Source organism: Octopus sinensis, linkage group LG18, assembly GCF_006345805.1.
Source record: "Octopus sinensis linkage group LG18, ASM634580v1, whole genome shotgun sequence".
NCBI lineage: Eukaryota > Metazoa > Mollusca > Cephalopoda > Octopoda > Octopodidae > Octopus > Octopus sinensis.
Window position 1 is genome coordinate 14,256,469 of NC_043014.1, and position 24,158 is coordinate 14,280,626.

The window sequence follows — 24,158 nt, forward strand, 5'->3', positions numbered from 1 at the left end:
TTCTTACCACACAGCCACACCTGCGCCTATGAGAAGTCAGCCCCTAAACCGCGCGGTATTTTCGGGTTCGATTCTAGCATGTGGCACCTTATGGCCAATTGTCAAGCATAGCTTCGAGTAGACTAATTTACTAAGTAACTTGTTAGTAAAATTTGGTAAACGGAAGCTGTGTGGAATATCGTATGTGCACGCGGGCAGACACACATATGCAGAGCAGCTAGAAATAACAGCTAAATTTTCCAACAACAAAACCTAACTATAACATTTACGTAAAAAAAGTCAGTTTAATAATTACTCTTTACTCTTTTACTCGTTTCAGTCATTTGACTGCGGCCATGCTGGAGCACCGCCTTTAGTCGAGCAAATCGACCCTGGGACTTATTCTTTGTAAGCCTAGTACTTATTGTATCGGTCTCTTTTGCCGAACCGATAAGTTGCGGGGACGTAAACACACCACCATCGGTTGTCAAGCAATGCTAGGGGAACAAACACAGACACTCAAACACACACACACACCACACACACATATATATACATATAAACGACGGGCTTCTTTGAGTTGCCGTCTACCAAATCCACTCTCAAGGCTTTGGTCGGCCCGAGGCTATAGTAGAAGACACTTGCTCAAGGCGTCACACAGTGAGACTGAACCCGGAACCAAGTGGTTGGTAAGCAAACTACTTACCACACAGCCACTCCGTTTGTAAACCCCCCCCAACACAAGACACACATATATGTGTTGCGCAGAGAGGGACATTGCACTTACTTTGTGGTTGTGTGATAGTAGTGTCGAATTTTGGCACAAGGCCAGCAATTTTGGGTGTGTGTGTGCAAATCGATTACGTCGACCCCAGAGCTCAACTGGTACTCATTTTATCGACTTCAAAAGGATGAAAGGAAAAGTTGACCCTGGTGTTATTTGAACTCAGAACGTGAAGATGGGCGAAGTGCAGCTTGATGTTTTGTCCGACATGCTAACGGTTCTGCTAGCTTGCCTCCTGCTGGGTGTGGGATATCAATGGCAGTCTCTTCAGCCCAAGAAAGCTGATTCCATAATTTTTTATTTCTTTATTGCACACAAGGGGCTAAACATAGAGGGGACAAACAAGGACAGACAAACGGATTAAGTCTATTACATCGACTGCAGTGCGTAACTGGTACTTAATTTATCGATCCCGAAAGGATGAAGGGCAAAGTCGACCTCGGCGGAATTTGAACTCAGAACGTAACGGCAGACGAAATACCTATTTCTTTTTCTACCCACAAGGGGCTAAGCATAGAGGACACAAAGAAGGACAGATAAAGGGATTGAGTCGATTACTTCGACCCCAGTGCATAACTGGTACTTAATTTATCGACCCCGAAAGGATGAAAGGCAAAGCCGACCTCGACGGAATTTGAACTCAGAACGTAACGGCAGACGAAATACCTATTTCTTTACTACCCACAAGGGGCTAGACACAGAGGAGACAAACAATGACAGACAAAGGGACTGAGTCGTTTACTTCGACCTCAGTGCGTAACTGGTACTTAATTTATCGATCCCGGAAAGGATGAAAGGCTAAGTCGACCGCGGCTTTTATTCTTTTATCCTTTCGTGGGTCGATAGATTATGTACCAGTTGTGTACTGGGGTAGATCTAATCAACTGGCCACCTCCCACAAAATTTCGGGCCTTGTGCCTAGAAAAAGAAAAGAATCGACGTTACCTGAATAGGTGCACGGTGTGCCACACGTCAGGTATCGAAGTGATTACAGATCAATGTGAAATTAAGAACACAACGCACCACTCGGTCCAGGAATCGAACTAACAATCTCGTGACCGTGAGTTCTGTACCCAAACCATTAGGTCACACGCCGTCGGGTGTGTGATGTACTTGTGGAAGCACTCCGTCGGTTACGACGACGAGGGTTCCGGTTGATCCGAATCAACGGAACAGCCTGCTCGTGAAATTAACGTGTAAGTGGCTAAACGTAGTTCTCGGAGATATTCAGCGTGACACAGTGAGTGACAAGGCCGGCCCTTTGAAATACAGGTACAACAGAAACAGGAAGTAAGAGTGAGAGAAAGTTGTGGTGAAAGAGTACAGCAGGGATCACCACCATCCCCTGCCGGAGCCTTGTGGAGCTTTAGGTGTTTTCGCTCAATAAACACTCACAACGCCCGGTCTGGGAATCGAAACCGCGATCCTATGACCGCGAGTCCGCTGCCCTAACCACTGGGCCATTGCGCCTCCACTTGCGATGTACTTACCGTATATATAGCATATGGTAAGGCATTCTGTAAGGCCGATAAACAAGAACGGGAATCCACCGACTGAAGTATCGACCAGGTTCAGAATATACATGCCAGCCTGGAAAATAAACGTAAAAAGAGTTACTAAAATGTACATATATGCGTAGGCATGGATGTATGGTTAAGATGCTAGGGCGGCGAGCTGGCAGAAACGTTAGCACGCCGGGCGAAATGCGTAGCCGTATTTTGTCTGCCGTTACGTTCTGAGTTCAAATTCCGCCGAGGTAGACTTTGCTTTTCATCCTTTCGGGGTCGATAAATCAAGTACCAGTTACGCACTGGTGTCGATATAATCGACTTAATCCGTTTGTCTGTCCTTGTTTGTCCCCTCTGTGTTTAGCCCTTTGTGGGTAGTAACGAAATAGAAATAGGTATGGTTAAGATGCTCGCTTTGCAATTCTCGTGGTTTCGTGTTCAATCCCACATGTGACACAGCACCCTGTTAAAGCCCCATAGATTTTGGCACTAGGTCAGTAATTTTGGGGGACGGGGTAAGTTGATTACATCGAAATCAGTGCTCAACTGGTACTTATTTTATCAACCCCGAAAGGATGAAAGGCAAAGTCCCCAGCGGCATTTGAACTCAGAACGTAAAGTCGGAAGAAATGCCGCTTAGCGTTTCACTCGGAATGTTAACGATCCTACCAGCTTGCCGCCCAAACAACAGCAGCAGCAGCAGCAGCAGCAGCAGCAACAACAACAACAACAACAACAACAACAACAACAACAACAACAACGACGACGACGACGACGACAACAACGACAACAGCAGCAGCAGCAGCAACAACAACAACAACAACAAAAACAACAACAAAAACAACAACAGCATCAGCAAGAAAAGAAGAAGAAGAACAAGAAGAGGAGGAGGAGGAGGAGGAAGGAGAAGAGAATTCAGAGAGTGCTAACCTTCGCCAAGCAACACCAACTCCTCTCAAAGATTAGTCAAAGATGATTTTTAAAATGAGAATATCTGAAATAAACTCGACTACTCTCACAAACGAGAATACTAAAAAATGAACCCGACAGCTCTCAAAAATTATGTAAAAAAAAAAAAAAAAGAAACGGGAAAAGTAATATAGAATCCTTGTCCGGTATCGAATCGATCCAAAAATCTAATCAGTTCGTGCCAGTCCCGAGGCCAAACATTTCCGTTTCATCCGACTGAAAACAATACCTCAGCCTTCGTTAAGGCGGAGGTAATAATAATAATATGAGACCCCTATGTCGTGCACATATGGTTGTGAGGCATGTGCCTGGTTTACCCTTATCAGACGGGTAGTCATGATGGGTATACTGGACTTCGTATATTTTGCCCCGGTGTCACTGATGGAATGCACTGCTCTCTCACTCAATATAAATTGGTCAATTACTGAAATCTGTTATCTTGACAGAAAAGTACGAAAATTGTTGACAATGCAGAGACTGTACCACCCCAAAGCAGATATAGAACGACTTTAACGGCCAAAAAAAAGAGGGTGGCCGTGGACTTTTACAACTGGAATTAACAATGAAGATTGCCACAGCAAATTCTGATGACTGGATGTTAAAACTTGTCTTAAAGCATGAAAACAAGAAAACGTCATACTCAGTAAGAAAACAGGGAAAGAAATATCTAAGTGAATTCTAAACACAACAAATTCCAGAATTATACGTACTGGAAACAAGCACAAAAAAAGCTAAGCGTATGAAAACCCGTGCAAAACTGGTGCCGTAGATATTCTTATTGATAAATGACAAGAAAAACCTCTCAATGGCAAATACCGAAAGAGAGCTAATAATGGCGATGCTTACAAAGCCCTTACTGTCTTCTGGCTTAAAATAAGAGACAGATAGTAACCCAAGATCAATGCCTACCTACAAGAAACTACGAAGCCAACATATTAAAGAACGGCAGCTGCCCAACATGCCGTGTATGTCAACAACAAAATGAAACCATTGATCATGTTGTCTCCATATGCAGTCTTTTTGCGCCTACAGAGTATCTCCACAGACATGATAGAGCAGCACAATATATTCACTGGGTAATTTTCAAAAACCTGGACCTGCCCCATGATAAAAACTGGTGGGAATACAAACCACCCCAGTACTTGAAAATGGTCACACCTCACTCCTTTCGAACTTCACCGTTCAAACTGACAGAAGGACAGATGAAAATAGGCCAGACATCATATTGAAGGACTTCAGACAAAAATCATGCCTCCTCATCGATATAGCTGTCTCAATCGGCATAAATGTATTTGCCAAAACTTACCAAAAGCCAAGCAAATATGAAGATCTTGAAATAGAAATTGGCAAAATGAAGAACCTCATGACTAAAACAATACCTGTTGTCATAGGCTGGTTCCTACCTAGCTCAGATACCAGGAAATCCCAAAATGAAAGAAATTCAGAAAACAGTGTTCATGGAAACAGCCCATATCCTACGTAAAATATCGTCTTTGTAATCCCCCAAATATTTTAACCTGTAAACAGTGTCAAAATACTTTTAAATCTACATAACAGCAAACACCTTTTGCTGTCATCTTTTACATCAGAATATTATTATCTTATAATCAAATTACTTTTAAAACAAACTTTTAATTTATTTATGTTATGACAGACATTCTCTAGAACAAAAAAAAATAATAAATGCGCCCTTTTAAAGCCTAGCCAGGCTCATGGGCCCGGTTTCCCAGTTTCTATGGCGTATGTGTTCCCCAGCTGGACAGGACGCCAGTCCATCGCAGCGTTACTCATTTTTGCCAGCTGAGTGGACTGGAGCAACATGAAATGAAGTGTTTTGCTCAAGAACACAACACGTCGCCCGGTCCAGGAATCGAAATCACAATCCTACGGTCATGATGCTGACATCCCAACCACTAAGCCACACGCCTCCACTCTCTAGAACAATACTCTGTGCAAAACCAAATATATGGCACCCTAGTCATAACACCAACTCGAACTTCTAACTTGTCTCTTTAGATCTCTGGGTGAGACATGGAGTCAACTTGTGCAAATACAAAGCAAGAGCCAAACATACAACAACAACAACAACAGTGGAGGCGCAATGGCCCAGTGGTTAGGGCAGCGGACTCGCGGTCGGAGGAACGCGGTTTCGATTCCCAGACCGGGCGTTGTGTGTGTTTATTGAGCGAAAGCACCTAAAACTCCACGAGGCTCCGGCAGGGGTGGTGGCGACCCCTGTTGTAATCTTTCGCTCCTAACTTTCTCTCACTCTTTCTTCCTGTTTCTTGTCCCCCCGACTTCCTACGCAACCGCTGAGCCTGGATGCGCATTCATCCATCCGTCGATGCTCTCGGTGTCGGAGGTTGACCTGCTTTCTCTTCTGTGGGTCTTACGAATAGCAAAAGACCATGTTTCGGACTTCTCCCACTAATGGGACGAAGACCGCTTCGCTCAACAGCAGCAGCAGTCATAACAAAAATAAGTTTCCATTTGGTTACTCTTCAATCAGTTAAATGCAAAAAGTTTCGTCTTCGCTTTTGCTACATTCGAAGGAATGGGAAGGAAACGTGGCGATTGAGAGGTATCAATCGTCCAAGCCAGAGATATTCTAAAACTAGACGAGATATGTATACTTATACCGAAATAGTTAAATCTTGGTTTGGTTAATTAATTGTTTCTTGAACACTTATTATCTAATTGATTTCCACCGGATAATTAATTCTAGGTGTGTGTAATATTACTGTTAATTACTGTAACTACACAATGAAGTTGAACATAGCTTGGGAAACAGCCATCGAGGTTTTCGTTTTCATTACAAGTTATTCAATTTAATTGCTAAGCATGGGGACGGCGTGGAAACGTAGGTGTTTAGACAATAATCCTAACTTAACGACAGCTGCCAATGAATTATCAACAAAGGCGAAAGAGCTTTAGGAATTACATTAAGGAATATTAAGATAATATATTGAACAAATACTGAATTCTGTTAAGCTGCGTGAGTTTCAGTTTCTTTGGGTATACTGAAGGATATGAAATTTTAATTTGGCCATCTCTAAATTAAACAGCTTCTTTGTGGATAATTTCAAAGGGGATTTTGCTTGACACGGGTTATCAGACAACAGAAACCCGGTGAAATATATGGGTGCTCTCTCGCACGCAAAGTCTTTGTGCTTGTGTTGGTTTGGTGATAATCATGCATATGATATTTAGTATTACGAGATAGGCTGGCGGCGAGTCTGCAGGATGTAAAGTATTCGTATGTGCAAATACTCAGCCATTTTAAAGATGACTGCCCATTTACAAAACACTTCACATTATCTTACGTTGGCTAAATACTATCACTGATATATAGCAGCGCATATTAGTGATATGAAACCACTGGTATCAACTTCATAAAATAATTGTATATATTACTCTTACTCTTTTACTTGTTTCATTCATTTGACTGCGGCTATGCTGGAGCACCGCCTTTAGTCGAGCAAATCGACCCCAGGACTTATTCTTTGTAAGCCTAGTACTTATTCTATCGGTCTTTTTTGCCGAACCACCAAGTTACTGGTACGTAAACACACCACCATCGGTTGTCGAGCGATGTTGGGGGGGGGGACACACACAAACACAGACACAAATATATACACACACATACATATATATATGTACATATATACGACGGGCTTCCTTCAGTTTCCGTCTAACAAATCCACTCACAAGGCTTTGGTCGGCCCGAGGCTATAGTAGAAGACACTTGCCCAAGGTGCCACGCAGTCGGACTGAACCCAGAACCATGTGGTTGGTAAGCAAGCTACTTACCACACAGCCAATCTTGCGCTTATACACACACACACACACACACACACACACACACACACAGATAAAAGGAGATTAATAAATCCGAGCTGGATCTTCAGTCAGGATCGCTTTTTCTCTTGAATCTTTGTTTGATGGTATGTTGGGCTTCGTAAAGTTGTACCCCAAGGTCACTTTGATCGCATGCGCTGTTCTCTCACTCAATAATAATAATAATAATAATAATAATAATAATAATATAATAATAATAATAATAATCCTGTGTACTTTAGGTACAAGGCCTGAAATTTTGGGGAACGGGGTTAGTTCATCGACCCCAGTACTTGGCGGCCGTTTAGCTTATTGAACCTGAAAGAATGAAAGGCAAAGTCGACCTCGGCTGAATTTGAACACAGAACGTAAAGCTGGAAGAAATGCTGCTGGGCTTTTTTCCGACTCGATAACGATTCTGCCAGTTCGCCACATCAACATCAACAAAGACAGCAACAAGTACAACACGAGGGAATGGATTCGGTGTTTAACAACTTACCTGGGTGGTCATAGGTAAACCGAAGAGAAAGGTTACAAGACAAACGCAAACCCTGAAAGCGGTTTGAGTCTTCCAGTTGCGCCGCAGTTTATCTTGCCATTCGTCCATCAAAGACGACATCACCGTTTCAACCAGGGAGAACTGAAATATCGAATGAGAACATGAAAGGAATGGGTTTGAAATTATCTCATACCTCCGCAACAACAACAGGGGAGGCGCAATGGCCCAGTAGTTATGGCAGCGGACTCGCGGTCGGAGGATCGTGGTTTCGATTCTCAGACCGGGCGTTGTGTGTGTTTATTGAGCGAAAACACCTAAAACTCCACGAGGCTTCGGCAGGGTGTGGTGGCGACCCCTGTTGTACTCTTTCGCTCCAAACACCGCTTGATCACCACGCCCTACTGGGATAACATTCCTGTTTACATTAGGAAGGCGTGTGTGTGTTTTTGTATGTGTAGGTGTGTAGGTGTGTGTGTGTGAGTGTGTGGTGTTTGTATATATGTGTGCTTGTTTTATATTCTTGCTAACTTAAGGAAAGTGTATACTTGTTTGTGTGTGTGTGTTGTATGTGTGCGTGTACGAGGGGACGCGGAAACGTTCCTGGCTTTGGGTAAAACAAAATACAGGAGGATCAGTTAATTATGATTTTGTAGTGACGCCATTTTGGAAATCTTCAGCACGCATGCGCAGAGTTTGGATTCTTCCGGGAGGCCTGCTGGAAGTTCCCTCATGCGCATGCGCAGAAAACTAGCCTTATTCTACGTCTAGCGAAGCATATTCTACTCTGTTAACGAAACTAAAAGTGAATCATTACATATACTCATACACGCATATAGGTTAGTGAATAACGAGAGAACAAGAATTATATAATTAATTTCATTAGTTTACAGCTGTTTCTCATATAAAAATAGTGCATTCAGAGCTGAGTGCTTGTGCAACATCTTATAGCTTCTCCGGAGTCGTTTTGAGGATCAGAAAATGAGTAGAACGATGTCTAATCAGTGAGCACAAAACATGAGTGCTGATGTGCTAAGGTCCAATATAAATTCATTATATGTTTACATGAGAAGGCGCATGGCTCAGTGGTCAGAGCATCGACTCACAATCATGTGGTAGTGAGTTCGATTCGTGGACCGGGCTGTGTGTTGAGTTCTTGAGCAAGACACTTTATTTCACGTTGCTTCATTTCAGTCAGCTGTAGAAATGAGTTGCGACGTCACTGGTACCAAACTGTATCGGCCTTTACCTTTCCCTTGGGTAACATCGGTGGCATGTAGAGAGGAGGCTGGTATGCATGGGTGACTGCTGATCTTCCTCAAAATAACCTTGCCCAGACTTGTGCCTCGAAGGAGAGCTTTTTAGATGCAATCCCATGGTCATTCATGTCTGAAGGGGCTTTTACCCTATGTTTTCTTATTTAGCAATTTCCATAAAACTTCATATGGGGAAAAACTAGTCTACACAAAGATCTAAAAGGCGGCGTATATTGTATTGGACAGTAAATGAAGCTATGGACAAGTCACTGCACATCATCATCATCATCCTCTTGACATCATTACTGTCGAGAGCCCTTAGGACCCATAAAGTTGGTGTTTAATTCGATTTCTATGATGTATAAGGGATCGAAATGGCGCACCGGATCGTCGCAGGGTTATTCGTTTACAGCTGATTAGAGTGGAGCAACGTAAATGGAAGTATTGTTTTGTACAAGAACATAACATACTGCCTGGTTCAGGAATGGAAACCGCGGTCTTGCTTGCGGAACCTCTGCAACGAGGCCGCGCGCTTTCAGTAACCGTTGTGCACAATTAGTTAATGTTTGATAAAAGAAAACCATTTTTTTCTGACTTTATATTTATTTCTGTTTTTATTTTTGCAAAACATGCAGAGACAGCATTTGTAAAATGCTGTTTAGTATACAGTTGGGGAACTGATCTATAGACATTATTTTGTTAATGTTATTTCTTCAGATATTCTATAGAAATTATAGCCGCCAGGTGTAAACAAACAATGAAATCGAAGAAAAAATGGATAATGAGTGTATATACCATATTTCGAGTTTTTTGCTCCTTCATCAGCGCCTATCTAACCCACTGTCACCGCTGAACACATTGCTTATATTGCCACCACATACAGTGGTGTTAAGTTACTGGATATACCAATTTATATATTAAAATCATTCCTGGAGCTGGTATGTAAACATAATGACTTGTAAGTACGTGATATTTCGTTATGCAACCATAATATACTATAAAGTATATCAAATGTTTTTATAAGTAACGCCACGTCCTACTGTGTTAGCAGTGCTTATTACATTATTTTAAGGTTTTTCCTACAGAAATATGGGTGCTGATAAAGGGGAAAACCCTCACGAAATATTGTATATACACTCAATACCCTTCGATCTCGTTGTTTACATCTGACGTCTCAATACGAAATGTTATAGCAAAATGTCAGTGCTGGCTCGGGACTACTAGAGGGCAGAACAGCGGCCGTCCACCCACCCTAGCAGGGAGGCCAACACCTCCCAATCAGGATCACCCATATATTGCATGGTCCCCACCAAATAAATTGGCACCGCTTTGGGGGAAGATGGATACGTTTAGTTTTTCCAATGTGAGGGCACCTATCCGGCATAGTTGAATCTGTCCGACATATTTGAACCTATCCGGCATATTTGAACCTATCCGAAGTAGTTCAACCTATCCGGCATAGCTCCCCACACGGACGTAAGCTCTTTCACCACGCCAAGGTAGTGTCCATAAGGGTAAAGCCTGGCAGTGCATCCACCTACCGAAAAAAAAACAGTGGGTCATAACACACCAGACGTCCAAAAAAAGAGCATCACAGTGGCGCATCCACCTACTGAGTCCCGGCAGGTTATAACATACCAGACAGACCTGGTGGTGCATCCACCTACTGAAAAAACAGATCATAACGCACCAGGCCCCACAAAACCTTAATAAAATAATGTAAAGAGCACTGCTAACGTAGTAGGACGTGGTGTTGACTTATAAAAACATTTAGTATACTTCATAATATATCATGGTTGCATAACGAAATACTATGCACCCACAAATCATCAAGATCTATAGACAGCCACGAATCATTACACTATATCAACTAGACAAACATTTCATTGAAGCACAAGAAGTTCACTAAGTGAAATAACTTATTTTATCGTGAAGAGCAAGAGGAATGTCTAATATTTCGAACTAAAATCTCTGTTGGAAGATCCTACCCTAAAATTAAGACATATTTTCTTGACAACAAGCTGGTTTATTACACTTTGTGAACTTTTATACTTCGTATTTTTCGAAGCTGACCAACATTAGTCTTCTCAGATTTTTTCCCTTCCTTACTGCAGTAATATACTTTAATCTGTATTATATTCCTCTAGGCTGTTCGTTTAGAAGCTTTTCATGATTTATTTAACTGACATTTCTTTGGAGCATGCGTTTCAACCTGCAGAATTATTCAGCTACTTCAAAAAGCTTAGTCAAGTAAACAGTTATGGCTAGGTCTGAGTGGTTAAATAGTTTGCTTCGCAACTATGTGGTTCTGTGTTCAATCCTAATGCAGCGAAGAAGGTATACTCTACCATAGTCACGGACAGACCAATATCTGAATGCGTTTCTGTAGCGGATACGGCACCGAAACCGACTGAATATATATATAATATATATATATATTATATATATATATATATATATATATATATATATATATGTGTGTGTGTGTGTGTGTGTGTGTGTGTGTGTGGTGTGTGTGTGTGTAGTGGATCTTGCAAGCATGAAGTGGATTCGATCCACCATAGCCAAATTTAAATTAACACTGCAACAGAACTTTTCCCACGGTGGAACAATGTTTTTTCTCTGACAGCAGTTTTACATTTTCCAGATGCCTTTAGCTAGGCCGAAATAATGTCTTCACCACTTGACCCTTTCTAACCTCTTCTACTTCACCAAAAGCTAGAATAGAGATAACAAGACCACCAACTAAATCTATTGTTCTCAATGATATATTTATCCTTCTGGATAGTTATAAAAGCAAGAACACCCCAAACAAAACTCAGTCGGTGACGACTCAACCAAGTAGTCACTTGGCGACAACTGAGCGAGGCGGCTCGTGACGACTCAATTAGTTAGGGAACGGACTGCTAGAATCATGATCACAAGAAATGCAGCTACTAACAGGGGTCAGCGAGAGAAATGAAATTTACTGTCAGCAACTGTGAGACAACGTCCCACAACACTACAACTTTCGCTAGCACTAATTCTGTTCTCTTACAACATCATTCTATCTCTCTTTGTAATTACTACTTTACAATGAAGAGGACACATACACAAACTTTACTTTGCATGCTTTTTGATGTATCAAAACCTGCTCGTTGAGGCAAAGTATTGTAACGTAACGGTAAATAAATATTTCCTTAAAACTTCACATCTTACAACATGTTGTCATAATAACAAATTTTTATCGTTACAACTGCTGACTACGACATTTCATAATATTGTTTACTAATCAATTTCTCCCGCTACAATTGGTGACCCCGAACAAGAGAATTGCAGCTTTCCCAAGAACCAATCGTTACAAACTGGCGACCCCAACGTTGCACCATAACTGGCATCGCTACAAAAATAAAACTTCATCGCTTGCAATTGGTGAACCTGTGTAAAGAGAATTGGAACCTTCCGATGCTATATGCAGCTGCATTTTTAGCTGATTTGAACTATAGGACTGGAATATCAACAGTCACTAAACCAAAGAAAAAAGAATGACAACCTTCGTCACCACCAAGATGCACTCGCCATCGACCTGCTACAGAAAGCACTATACTACGATGCAATCTAGGATGCATTTCACAACAGTGCAACACTGCCGACGCACAAGGTGTTCGCTGACCATGAAAGCCTATAAGCGCAACATTTTGACAGCTACATACCCAGAAACTGACTGGAAGAAGATACGGAAGCCCGCACATGCAACCTTTTCGGCACACACACGCTTTTCGTCTCGTCCTGACGTACAAACCCTGCATTGTCTATGAACTTTTGCACGTACATAAGACTCTCACATAGACTTTATTTAAAAGCATCAGGAATATAACGAAAGCTGTTACTCAGAGTTTCACGTTTAAAAAAATTAACAAAACTGTCCGACGAACGGGAACGTGAAACTCTGAGTAACAGATTTTGTTATAAAGCATATTACTCTACCTCTGGTATTTGAGTACTCTGTTTTCCCACCTTGTTTCACATTTATGTCCTTACTCCGGTATATATATATGTATATACACACGTGCCCGCGCGCGTGTGTTTTAAGGTTAAATGACAAGAAACGATTTTTGAAATTACGTATCTAGCAGAAATAAGAGTGCAATTAAAAAGTTAAAAATTAATAACGTGTATAGTTAACTCTTGTTTAGTTTCAATATTTCAAAGTTCAAATGAAACGGAGTTTACCTGTGAACTGAAACCGATGGTGATCATCATCAAGAAGAAGAGGATGGCCCAAACTGTTGGAGACGGCATTTTTGTGATAGCTTCTGGGTAAGCGATAAACGCTAAACCTGGACCTATAGCATAAAAGAAAATTAGAAAAGAGCAGAGTCAATTTAATGCAGCATTGGTTTCAATTTTTGGAACAAGGCCAGCAAGTTCGGTGGTAGGTGGGGTAAGTCGATTACATCGAATTTGAAGTCAGAACGTAAAGACAGACGAAATGCTACCAAGCATTTTGATTACATCGACTGCATTACTTTCTGGTAAAATTATTACATCGAACTAGAAATTGGCGAGCTGGCAGAAACGTTAGCACGCCGGGCGAAATGTGTAGCCGTATTTCGTCTGCCGCTACGTTCTGAGTTCAAATTCCGCCGAGGTCGACTTTGCCTTTCATCCTTTCGGGGTCGATTAAATAAGTACCAGTTACGCACTGGGGTCGATATAATCGACTTAATCCGTTTGTCTGTCCTTGTTTTTCCCCTCTGTGTGTAGCTCCTTGTAGGGCAGTAAAGAAATAAGAAACGTTAGCATGCCGGGTAAAATGCTTAATGGCATTTCGTCCGTCTTTACGTTCTGAGTTCAAATTCTGCAGGGCTCGACTTTGTATTTCATCTTTTCGGGGTCGATTAGATAAGTACCAGTTAAACACTGAGGGCGATATAATCGTCTTACTATATCCCTCGAAATTGCTGGCCTCGTGCCAAAATTTGAAGCCGTTATTATATCCACTTCATAAAAGGTAAAGTTAATTTTAACGATATTTGCACTTACAACGCAAAGGAGAGTAACAAATTACTACCGATGCATCCTGTTTAAGTTTCTAATTCACTCATGAATCATGAGAAGACCAGTCAGATACAGCAGCCTAATCTTCCTCAAAATCACACCACACGGTCTTTAAGAAAAAAGAACAGAAATATCAGGTAATGTAGCCCTAGGTAAACCTAGTGAAGGCGCATGGCTCAGTGATTAGAGCGACGAGCTTGCGATCGTGAGGTTGTGAGTTCGATTCGCGGACCGGGCTGCGTGTTGTGTTCTTGAGCAAGACGCTTTAGTTCACGTTGCTCCAGTTCACTCATGTGTGGAAATGAGTTGCGACGTCAATGGTACCAAGCTGTATCGGCCTTTGCCTTTCCCTTAGATAACACTGGTGGCGTGGAGAGGAGAGGCTGGTATGCATGGGCGACTGCTAGTCTTCTCTAAAACAACCCTAGGCTGTACGTTTGCCGGTGAGGCGACTTTCCGCTCAGACTTGTCCCCAGACTTGTACCTCTTAGGTGCACCCATGGTCATTCGTGACCGACAGAGTCGAGGTGAATCTATACCAGCAGAAAAAAAACCAGTTCTTAATCTAATGATATTTTTTCTTTTATTCTTTTACTTGTTTTAATCATTTTGACTGCGGCCATGCTGGAGCACCACCTTAAAAGGTTTCAGTGGAAGAAATCGACCCCCAGGACTTATTCTTTGTAAGCTTAGTTAATACTTATTCCATCGTTCTGTTTTGCTGAACCGCTAAGTTACGGAGACGTAAACACACCAACATCAGTTGTCAAGTGATGGAGGGGGAACAAACATAGACACAAGACAGACACACATAAACGCTCACACACACACACACACACACACACACACACACACACACACACACACACACACACACACACACACACACACACACACACATACAGTTTCCGTCTACCAAATCCACTTACAAGACTTTGGTCGGCACGAAGCTATAGTAGAGGATAGTTGCTCAATGTGCCACGTATTGGGACTGAACCCGGAACCGTGAGGTTGGGAAGCAAGCTTCTTATCACATAGCCTCACCAGCGCTAATTTTTTTCTCCAGTTTTCAAAATTTCTTGGATGATATAGAACGGCATCGACTTGCCAGTCTAAATGACAATTTGTATCCTCGATAGTTTATTGGCCAAAGAAGCAATAATTTGTTTCCTTGAAAACTTACGCATTAATAAGGAGACAACTGGTTTCGTCGTCGCCTTATTGTTCAAACAGGTGAGAATTTGTATTTTCGACAGGAGAAAGAAGCGGCACTTTGTACCTTACTGGTTAAAGAAGGGACAATTTGTACTCCTGATACCTTACTGTTAAACAGACGACAATTTGTACCTTCAATTGTTTACCGGTCAAATAGTCGGCAGTTTAATAGTCTGAGTGAAGCGGTCAGAGAGGCAACATTTTGTACCCTTTGTCGTTAAACATTTAATTTTAATTCAAGCCAGTGAAGTAATCTTCACGTCGTCGACAAACTAGAAAAACCAACCAAATCTCGCTCAAATGCAAACCTTAAAAAATTAAAACTGATTAAACAATTTTTTATATGGCGAAAAGACCGGTATCGTCATGGCTGAAATGTATTTGATCACAGGACTACTCGGTTATCGCCGACCTGGGGTTTTACGACAACAACAACAAACCACACGAGAGCCAACAAAGGACTCTACTCATTTACTCAACCTGTGTGAAATAACAGCCAAATCTCTTTTATAATCATACCCAGTTATCTTAGAATAAAAGGCTATAAAGAAGGAAAGGATTGGTGCTGTTGGAACAAATTTGATCATAGGTTTGATCCATCAGAGCTGACCTGGGGTTTAACAACATCTACAACTCGTGTCTCAAACACTCACCCCCTAGTTTACTCAACGAAATTATTATCTTTTAATTCGCCACAATTATTTCGGCGTAACTTCTATATAGGTACCGGAAGTACCGGATACATTTCAAGAAAGTGTTTTTTTTTATATATATGGGGGGGGGGTTAGGGTTAGGGTTAGGGGTGGGAGAAAAGGGTTTCTGTTATCTTCAGAAATATAAACAAAGCCACTTCCGGTACTTACGGTACCTATACTGAAGGATCGTCATTATTTCTTGCTATCTTTTAATGCTCCTTAAATTAAATATATTAAGTTTAACTTAGCTGTTGCTTTTTTTTTTTTTGCAGATGGCGTCTAAGAGTAAATTTGTTTCAGAAGATTTCTCTATCTGCAAGAATTATTCCCTCCCACCCGCCAAAGCGCTAAATGGGTTTTTGTTCAACTAACAAAGAGTATGCAACAATATATTTTCGATAAATGACGCAGTTGGTACGCTTGTTGTTTAATAAGTGTACTTACAGTCATAAAAATGACAATCAACTCGACGTCCATATTATCTCCGATCACTTCATTGCACACTCTACTATTTATTTCATTCTTGCGTTGCTGTCATATCCTCACTCAACACCACTCTACATCCCTCTTGATCTCCGTTTCAGTCCCTGCTGAACCTGCCCACATCGATAAATCGTCAAGGAGTCTCTGATAATTGTCTATTTGATGGAGCAGATCCGAATAAAGTAACAGAAAACCACTAAGACAGCTGCTTCAATCTGCTTAGTTCTCATTTAACGTTTGTTTAGATAGAAGGAAACTCGTACAAGCAGTCGTTGTTGCACTTAAGTCAATAAGTGTCACAACTCAGTGTATATTATTTACTGCCGTCATCTTGAAAACTGGTCGAAGTGATTCTGGATTTTGAACCACTTTCATTGATTTAACAGGCTTTCTCTTTTCTCTTTTCTCTTTTACTTGTTTCAGTCATTTGACTGCGGCCATGCTGGAGCACCGCCTTTAGTCGAGCAACTCGACCCCGGGACTTATTCTTTTTGTAAGCCCAGTACTTATTCTATCGGTCTCTTTTTGCCGAACCGCTAAGTGACGGGGACCGTAAACACACCAGCATCGGTTGTCAAGCAATGCTAGGGGAACAAACACAGACACACAAACACACACACATACATATATATATATATATATACGGCAGGCTTCTTTCAGTTTTCGTCTACCAAATCCACTCACAAGGCATTGGTCGGCCCGGGGCTATAGCAGAAGATACTTGCCCAAGATGCCACGCAGTGGGACTGAACCCGGAACCATGTGGTTGGTTAGCAAGCCACTTACCACACAGCCACTCCTGCGCCTTGCAGAAAAATATTAGTTTCAAATGTTGGTACAAGGCCAGTAATTTTAGGGGAGGTAGACAGTTGATTATATCGACCCCAGTGCTCAGATGATACTTATTTTATCGATCCCGAAAGGACGAACGTTAATGCTTAAAAAAATACCCAACAAACAAACATCTCTTCCGATGTGCGAACGATTCTGCCAACTCGCCAACTTAATAATGGCTTCCAATTTTGGCACAAGGCCAGCAGTTTTACTTATTTTACCAGCCCCGAAAGGATGAAAGGCAAAGCCATCCTCAGCGGAATTTTTACTCGGAACCGAATGAATCGGAAGAAATACAGCAAAGCATTTTGTCCGGCACGTTAACAATTGTGCCAGCAAATTTTGAGGGGAGGGAAAACTGGGGTACATCGAACCCAATGTTCAATTGGTACTTATTTCAACGATGAAAGACAAAATCGACCTCAGAACGTAACGAGTCGGAAGAAATGCCACAAAATGTTTTGTCAGATTCTTTAATGATTCTGCCAGGGCGCCATTTTGTTCTAGGGTGGGTGGGGGGAAGATTTCTAATTTCAATGTAAAGCCGCATTTTTGATTCTTTTCCCCTCCACTTCCTTCACGGCTGAGGAAAGGATTGTTACTTATTTAATAGACCCTTGGAGAGATGCAAGATAAAACAGGCCTGGTCGGGACTCGAACTCATAGCATAGACAAAAGTAACTAAGTACTGTTAGGCATTTATTTAGCTATGGCACTCTACCGATTCAGCCATTCCCTGCACCACGTGACGCGAGAGGAAGATTTTTATATTGATACAAGGTTACAAATTTTGGAGAAAGGAGGCGATGGCGGTGGTACTTTTACTTGCTTCAATAAAAAGGCTGCGGCCATATTGGGGGCACTGCCTTGGAGGGTTTTAGTCAACAAATCGATTCCAATACTTATGTTTTTATTTTAAAAGTCTGACACCTGCTCTCCCGGTCGGGTGGTTAATGTGTCGTACTTCCGATCGTAAGGTCGTGGTTTCAATTCCCAAACCGGGCGGTGCGCTGTGTTCTTGTGGAAAACGCTTCATTTCACGTCGATCCAGTTCATTGAGCTGTAAATGAGTGACCTAGCGACGAACTGACATTCTGTACAGTGTTAATGTTATAATCTCGGTCACTTATACGCCATGGAAACTGGATAGCCTTAGGACACGAGACGGTAGTGTCCAGGGGTTGGTGATGATGATGATGATGATAGCGGTGGTGGTGGTGGTGATGATAGTGATTATGTATCTGTAGTGTACCGAGTCTATTATCCACTACCGTGGTGGGGTGCCAAGAAAGATAAAAATCTCTCCAGAAAACTAACCTCCTTTGACAACAGTCTCAACATCGACGCCTTTCACTTTGGCCATGAAACCCAGAACGGTAAAAATTACAAATCCAGAGAAGAAGCTCGTGAAACAGTCAATAAGTGGCACCAGTATGGAATCCCTGCAGAGAGAAAGACCAGATTATGTCAATCTTAAAAGAAACTAATCAGTGAACATTTTTGAAATCCTTAATTTTAACAAAATTAATTTTACAAATTTTGCCATTCAGTGACATCTCCCGTTTTTCCCGCTAGATTTATATCCAATCACCACATTTGTTGGTATACAAAACGCACCTCTCCTCCCCACAAAATACATCGAAAAATTACCTCAGGTTCAGTTTGCGAAGCTGGGTCTCTCATAAGCTTTAATGCATTAATGCATTAAAAACTCTTTTCCCAACTATGCTCTGCTGGAATTTGGGTACATCTAATATGCCCGTGCGTTTTTCTATGCCACCAAAAATACGGCATACTCTCATGAAGGAGTAATAATGCGGTCGATCGGTCGATTATCTATAATTAACAGTTGATTCTCCTTCAAATCACATCCCACTCATGGAAAAGGATACGTTAGCTAATTCAGCCTTAGATATTGATATCTCTGAAAATACGAAACGCTCAAAGGTGCTGGGATGGTTTTGCCCATAGATTGATCTGTTCGATCAAAATTGTCTAGGGACCAAACTAAAGCAACAAAATCAACATCAATAACAAAAATAGCCCTAGTAGCAGAAACAACAACGGTGTGTGGAGACACAGTGGCCCAGTGGTTAGAGCAGCGGACTCGCGGTCGTAAGAACGTGGTTTCGATTCCCAGACCGGACATTGTGAGTGTTTATTGAGCAAAAACACCTAAGCTCCACGTGTCTCTGGCGGAGGGTGGTGGTGAATCCCGCTGTAATCTTTCACCACAACTTTCTCTCACTCTTTCTTCCTACTTCTGCCACAAAGCAGAGGAACCATGGTGTAACCCACTATGGTGTTGTAAGCGTTCAGACCCTAGTCTAGATTGCGAATCCTCTATACCCCAGGATGGTTCAGCTCTCCACCCGTTAAAAACGACCGTTTACGGAATGACGATAACAACGTAGCTTTCGCGCCTGTGCAACCGCCAGTCTATCTCGTGTGGTGGGTGGATCTTCAAGTTGCCACACGCATTCTTAGTAGCTTAGAGTAGGCTCGAATTAGAGATTATTCTTTGTGGCTAATGGCGTGAATCCTGATTGGAAGAAGAAGAAGAAGAAGAAGATAACAACGGTGCCATTCATTTTGAGTGAAACATTAAGAGCGACAACACGTGACAGCCCGTGGAATACACCGTTGACTGTTATGTCGTGGCTATGAACGCAGTGCAGTACCAAAGGCGGGATACGATCCATGTCCATGGCTGTTCAGTCCTCTATGGATTCGATTTTCGTGACACTGACTGACGTTTGGAAACTTTACGTTTAGAAATAGTAGCTAAATCTCTCTCAAATCTTTCCCTACAGTCTAAAAAAATGACACGAAGAAATACGTAAGAGAGACAATAGATGGTTGGTCGACCTGTTAGAAACTACAGCTAAAACCTCCTCAATTCACATCAACATTCGTAAAAAATGGGAGGCCACATGGTTCTATGAAAAACATTGTAGCTTCATAGGGTTCATGGATCGGTTATTCGGTTTCCATGATATATAAGGGAGCAAAATCACAACAGCCCCTGTGAACGCGATGCCAATCCGTTGCAGGGTCGCTCATTTACGGCCGAGTGAACTGGAACAATGTGAAATGAAGTGTTTTGCTCAAGAACACTACGCACCACTCGGTCCGGGAATCGAAACTACAATCTTACGATCGTGAGTGCAACACATTAACAACTAGGCCACGCATCTTTCAGACGATGTTGTTACGGCTGGAGAGCCTTTGATACGAAGTCTTCTCGATCAATGTTTGTTTGTTCCTTCTCGAGCCATGCCTGGCTCATAAGGGCCGGTTTCCCAGTTTCCTTGGTGTATAGGTTGCCCACCTGGACGGGACGCCGGTCCGTCGCAGGTGAGCTGCAAGATGCAGGAGGAAAGGGTGAGAGAAAGTTGTGGCGAAAGAGTCTGCAGAAGTTTCGCCATTACCTTCTGCTGGAGCCGCGTGGAGCTTAGGTGTTTCGCTCATAAACACACACATCACCCGGTCTGAGATTTGAACTCGCAATCCCTCGACCGCGAGTCCGCTGCTCTAACCACTAGGCCATGTGCCTCCACCGATTAAAGTTTACTTGGAGCTAAACACCACCACTACCACTACTGCTACGACTATCACCAACAGCAATAACAACGACAACAACGATATGTAGACAAAGTAAGTCAGTGAGCTTGCAGAATCGTTAGTATGCCGGTCAAAATGCGTAGTAGTATTTCGTCCGCCTTTATTTCCCATGTTCAAATCCCGCCGAAGTCCACTTCGTTTTTCATCCCTTTAGGGGTCGATAAAATAAATACCAGTTGAACACTGGGGTCGGTCTAATCGTCTTACACCCTACCCCAGAATTGCTGGCCTTGTGCCAAAATTTGAAACCAATATTTAGAAAAAGTATAAGCTGACCTTAAGCAATTGTTGTTGAATTTATTGTAACTTGACATTGTGATGAGCCCACCACAGGAGATGCTCAGAGAATAAAATACTTGTGTGGCAGCGTCACTCCACACCTAAAAAATAAAAAAAACAAAAAAATAAAAATCAGATTAACAGGCACACACATTCAGTTCTGGAGTGGCTGTGTGGTAAGTAGCTTATTTACCAACCACATGGTTCCGGGTTCATTCCCACTGCGTGGCACCTTGGGCAAGTGTCCTCTACTATAGCCTCGGGCCGACCAAAGCTTTGTGAGTGAATTTGGTAGACGGAAACTGAAAGAAGCCCGTCGTATATATGTATATTCTTCTTTCTTTTCTTTTCTTTTATTTGTTTCAGTCATTTGACTGCGGCCATGCTGGAGCACCGCCTTTAGTCGAGCAAATAGACCCCGGGACTTATTCTTTGTAAGCCCAGTACTTATTCTATCGGTCTCTTTTTGCCGAACCGCAATGCTAGGGGGACAAACACAGACACACAAACATACACACATACATATATATATATATACATATATACGACAGGCTTCTTTCAGCTTCCGTCTACCAAATCCACTCACAAGACATTGGTCGGCCCGAGGCTATAGTAGAATACCTTGCCCAAGATGCCACGCAGTGGGACTAAACCCGGAACCATGTGGTTGGTTAGCAAGCTACTTACCACACAGCCACTCCTGCGCCTATATATTATATATATATATATATATATATATATATATATATAATATATATATATATATATATATATATATATATAATATATATATATATATGTATATATGTATGTATGTATGTGTGTATGTGTATATGTTTGTGTGTCTTTGTTTGTCCCCCCAACATCGCTTAACAACCGATGGTGGTGTGTTTACCTCCCCGTAACTTAGCGGTTCGGCAAAAGAGACCGATAGAATAAGTACTAGGCTTCCAAAGAATAAGTCTTGGGGTCGATTTGCTCGACTAAAGGCGGTACTCCAACATGGCCGCAGTCAAATGACTGAAACAAGTAAAAGAGTAAAAGGGATGAGAAATTTTGTACATTATTTACATTATTTATATTAGTTACATTATTTACATTCGACGGATATTTGTCCTCATCTTGTTTGTTGTTAACACAACGTTGTATTAACAACAAACAAGATGAGGACAAATATCCGTCGAATGTAAATAATGTAAATAAGGTAAATAATGTACAGACACAAACATGTTTTAAAGAAGGTTGTTGCGTAAGGCCGGAACAATGCGAGGAGGTACAAAGTAAACTTCAAAAGGAAAAGAAAACAGCAGTAGTTAGAAACTACCACTTTTTCCAGATGTCCTGAAGAGGGGGCTTTCACCCCGAAATATAGAAATACAATGTAAAACTGCAACTTTGTTCTATTTCTTTTCGTTTTGTAGTTTACTTTGTTTCTTTTCGCATTGTTTCCGTTTTACACAAGAAACTTCTTTGAAGCTATACCTCACGATGCTTCACCAAAACTATATATATATATAATTTATTTATATTGAGGGCATTACTGTACATAAATGCCACACGCCAGGAGGGACTCTTAAAGTCAAAACTACCAAAATAAATAAACACATAGTATCGATACTATGTGTTTATTTATTTTGGTAGTTTTGACTTTAAGGGTTCCTCCTAGCGTGTAGAATTTATGTACAGTAATGCCCTCAGTATAAATAAATTATATTTAAGAGAAAATTGATGGATATTTCTCTTATGATGTTTTTTCACGCTAACTACTTGATCTTATAAAGATTTTATCCTATTTAAATTTGTGTATATATTATATATATATATATTATATATATATATATATATATATATATATATATATTTCAAAATGTTACATTTTATAAAGGGCTTAGTAAAATAAATTACTTTGCCACATACTGAACTCATTAGAAATAGCAGCCAAAAAAAATTTTTTTAGCCATTTCTAATACTTAAAGAAAATTTCTCTCAGATAGTGTTTACTCAAAATAACCCACGAAGGTATGGGGGTAAAAACATTAAAAAATCACAAGTGCAAATATTATTTGAGAACGTACGTTTCTAGATCAGCCAAATACAATTCGACAGGTAAATCAAAACCATTTAATTCCAAGATTTGTTCATGTTTAACAACTGAATGAATTTAATAAAAGCATCTAAATATGAAACGACATGAAAATTGTTCAAACTGAAGACCTTCTTGAGCGACACATGTCACTCAACAGTAAATCAAAATTCCATAAATACTATCTCTAATTCTGTAATGACTCAAATGGAAAAGTATGTCGTTCAAGAAGGTCTTCAGTTTGAACAATAATTATCATGTTCCATATTTAGATACTTTTATTAAATTCATTCAGTTGTTAAGCATATATAAATCTTGGAATTAAATGGCTTTGATTTACTGTCAGGTGACTTTTGGCCAACCCTGTATATTTATCTTCGCTTCTTCTTAGCTCCCCTGTGTGACCCCTCTGCCTGGCATTCGCCATGATAGATCGCTAGCCACTACACATTCTTTATTTTCTCTCCCTGTTTCTTTTTGTGTTCCTTTCTGTGGAAGAGCGTAGGCTCGAAAAGTTAAAGCCGTTTTCACTTCCCGAGCGTTACACTAATACATCTGTTTGTTGTCTACACCACCTGTCTTCGTCTTTTGTTTTTTTTGTGAATTCTCCATATATATATATATATAATTTTAAAAATTTGGAGTCAACAGGAAAGAGTTGGACATTTATTTTCAACAGTTGGACATTTATTTTCAATCACCACAATTCTTTCCACCCGACGTATTCTCCACGTGTGCAGATACTTGATTATGTAACCGTTTCTCTGCATTGTGAGATCTAGCTGTGTTTCCTCAGGCGATATGTAAGTATTGTCTCCGTAAGTTCAAATTTTCGGCTTCAAGAACAGCCTCTCTGTCTGCCATGGCCTGAACTTGGTAGCAGTCATTGAGTTTATGGACGAATCGGAAGAGCGCTGTCGTGATACTCGGTATCTTAGCCATTTTATGCATGGCGGAGTTCCATCAAGAGCTGGATAAACCATTAAAAAAAATAGGCACTTAGAGTATCAAGGGAAGGAGACCATAGAAACGGCAAATGAAATCACTTTAAACTTGCTAAAATAATATTCGGGATG

General features: G+C 41.2%; 1 protein-coding gene across 1 annotated transcript in view; it reads right to left on the reverse strand.

The window, feature by feature from the left end:
• The window catches only part of LOC115221804 (sodium- and chloride-dependent glycine transporter 1-like), a 41,749-nt gene that overhangs the window by 9,157 nt on the left and 8,434 nt on the right, over positions 1–24,158 (reverse strand). The window contains exons 2-7 of the mRNA XM_029792038.2: positions 22,227–22,284; positions 20,997–21,100; positions 18,414–18,538; positions 13,042–13,154; positions 7,577–7,717; positions 2,254–2,353 (exon numbers count right to left, since the gene is read on the reverse strand). Of these exons, the coding sequence (XP_029647898.2) occupies positions 2,254–2,353; positions 7,577–7,717; positions 13,042–13,154; positions 18,414–18,538; positions 20,997–21,100; positions 22,227–22,284 (641 nt within the window). The remainder of the gene's footprint in view (positions 1–2,253; positions 2,354–7,576; positions 7,718–13,041; positions 13,155–18,413; positions 18,539–20,996; positions 21,101–22,226; positions 22,285–24,158) is intronic.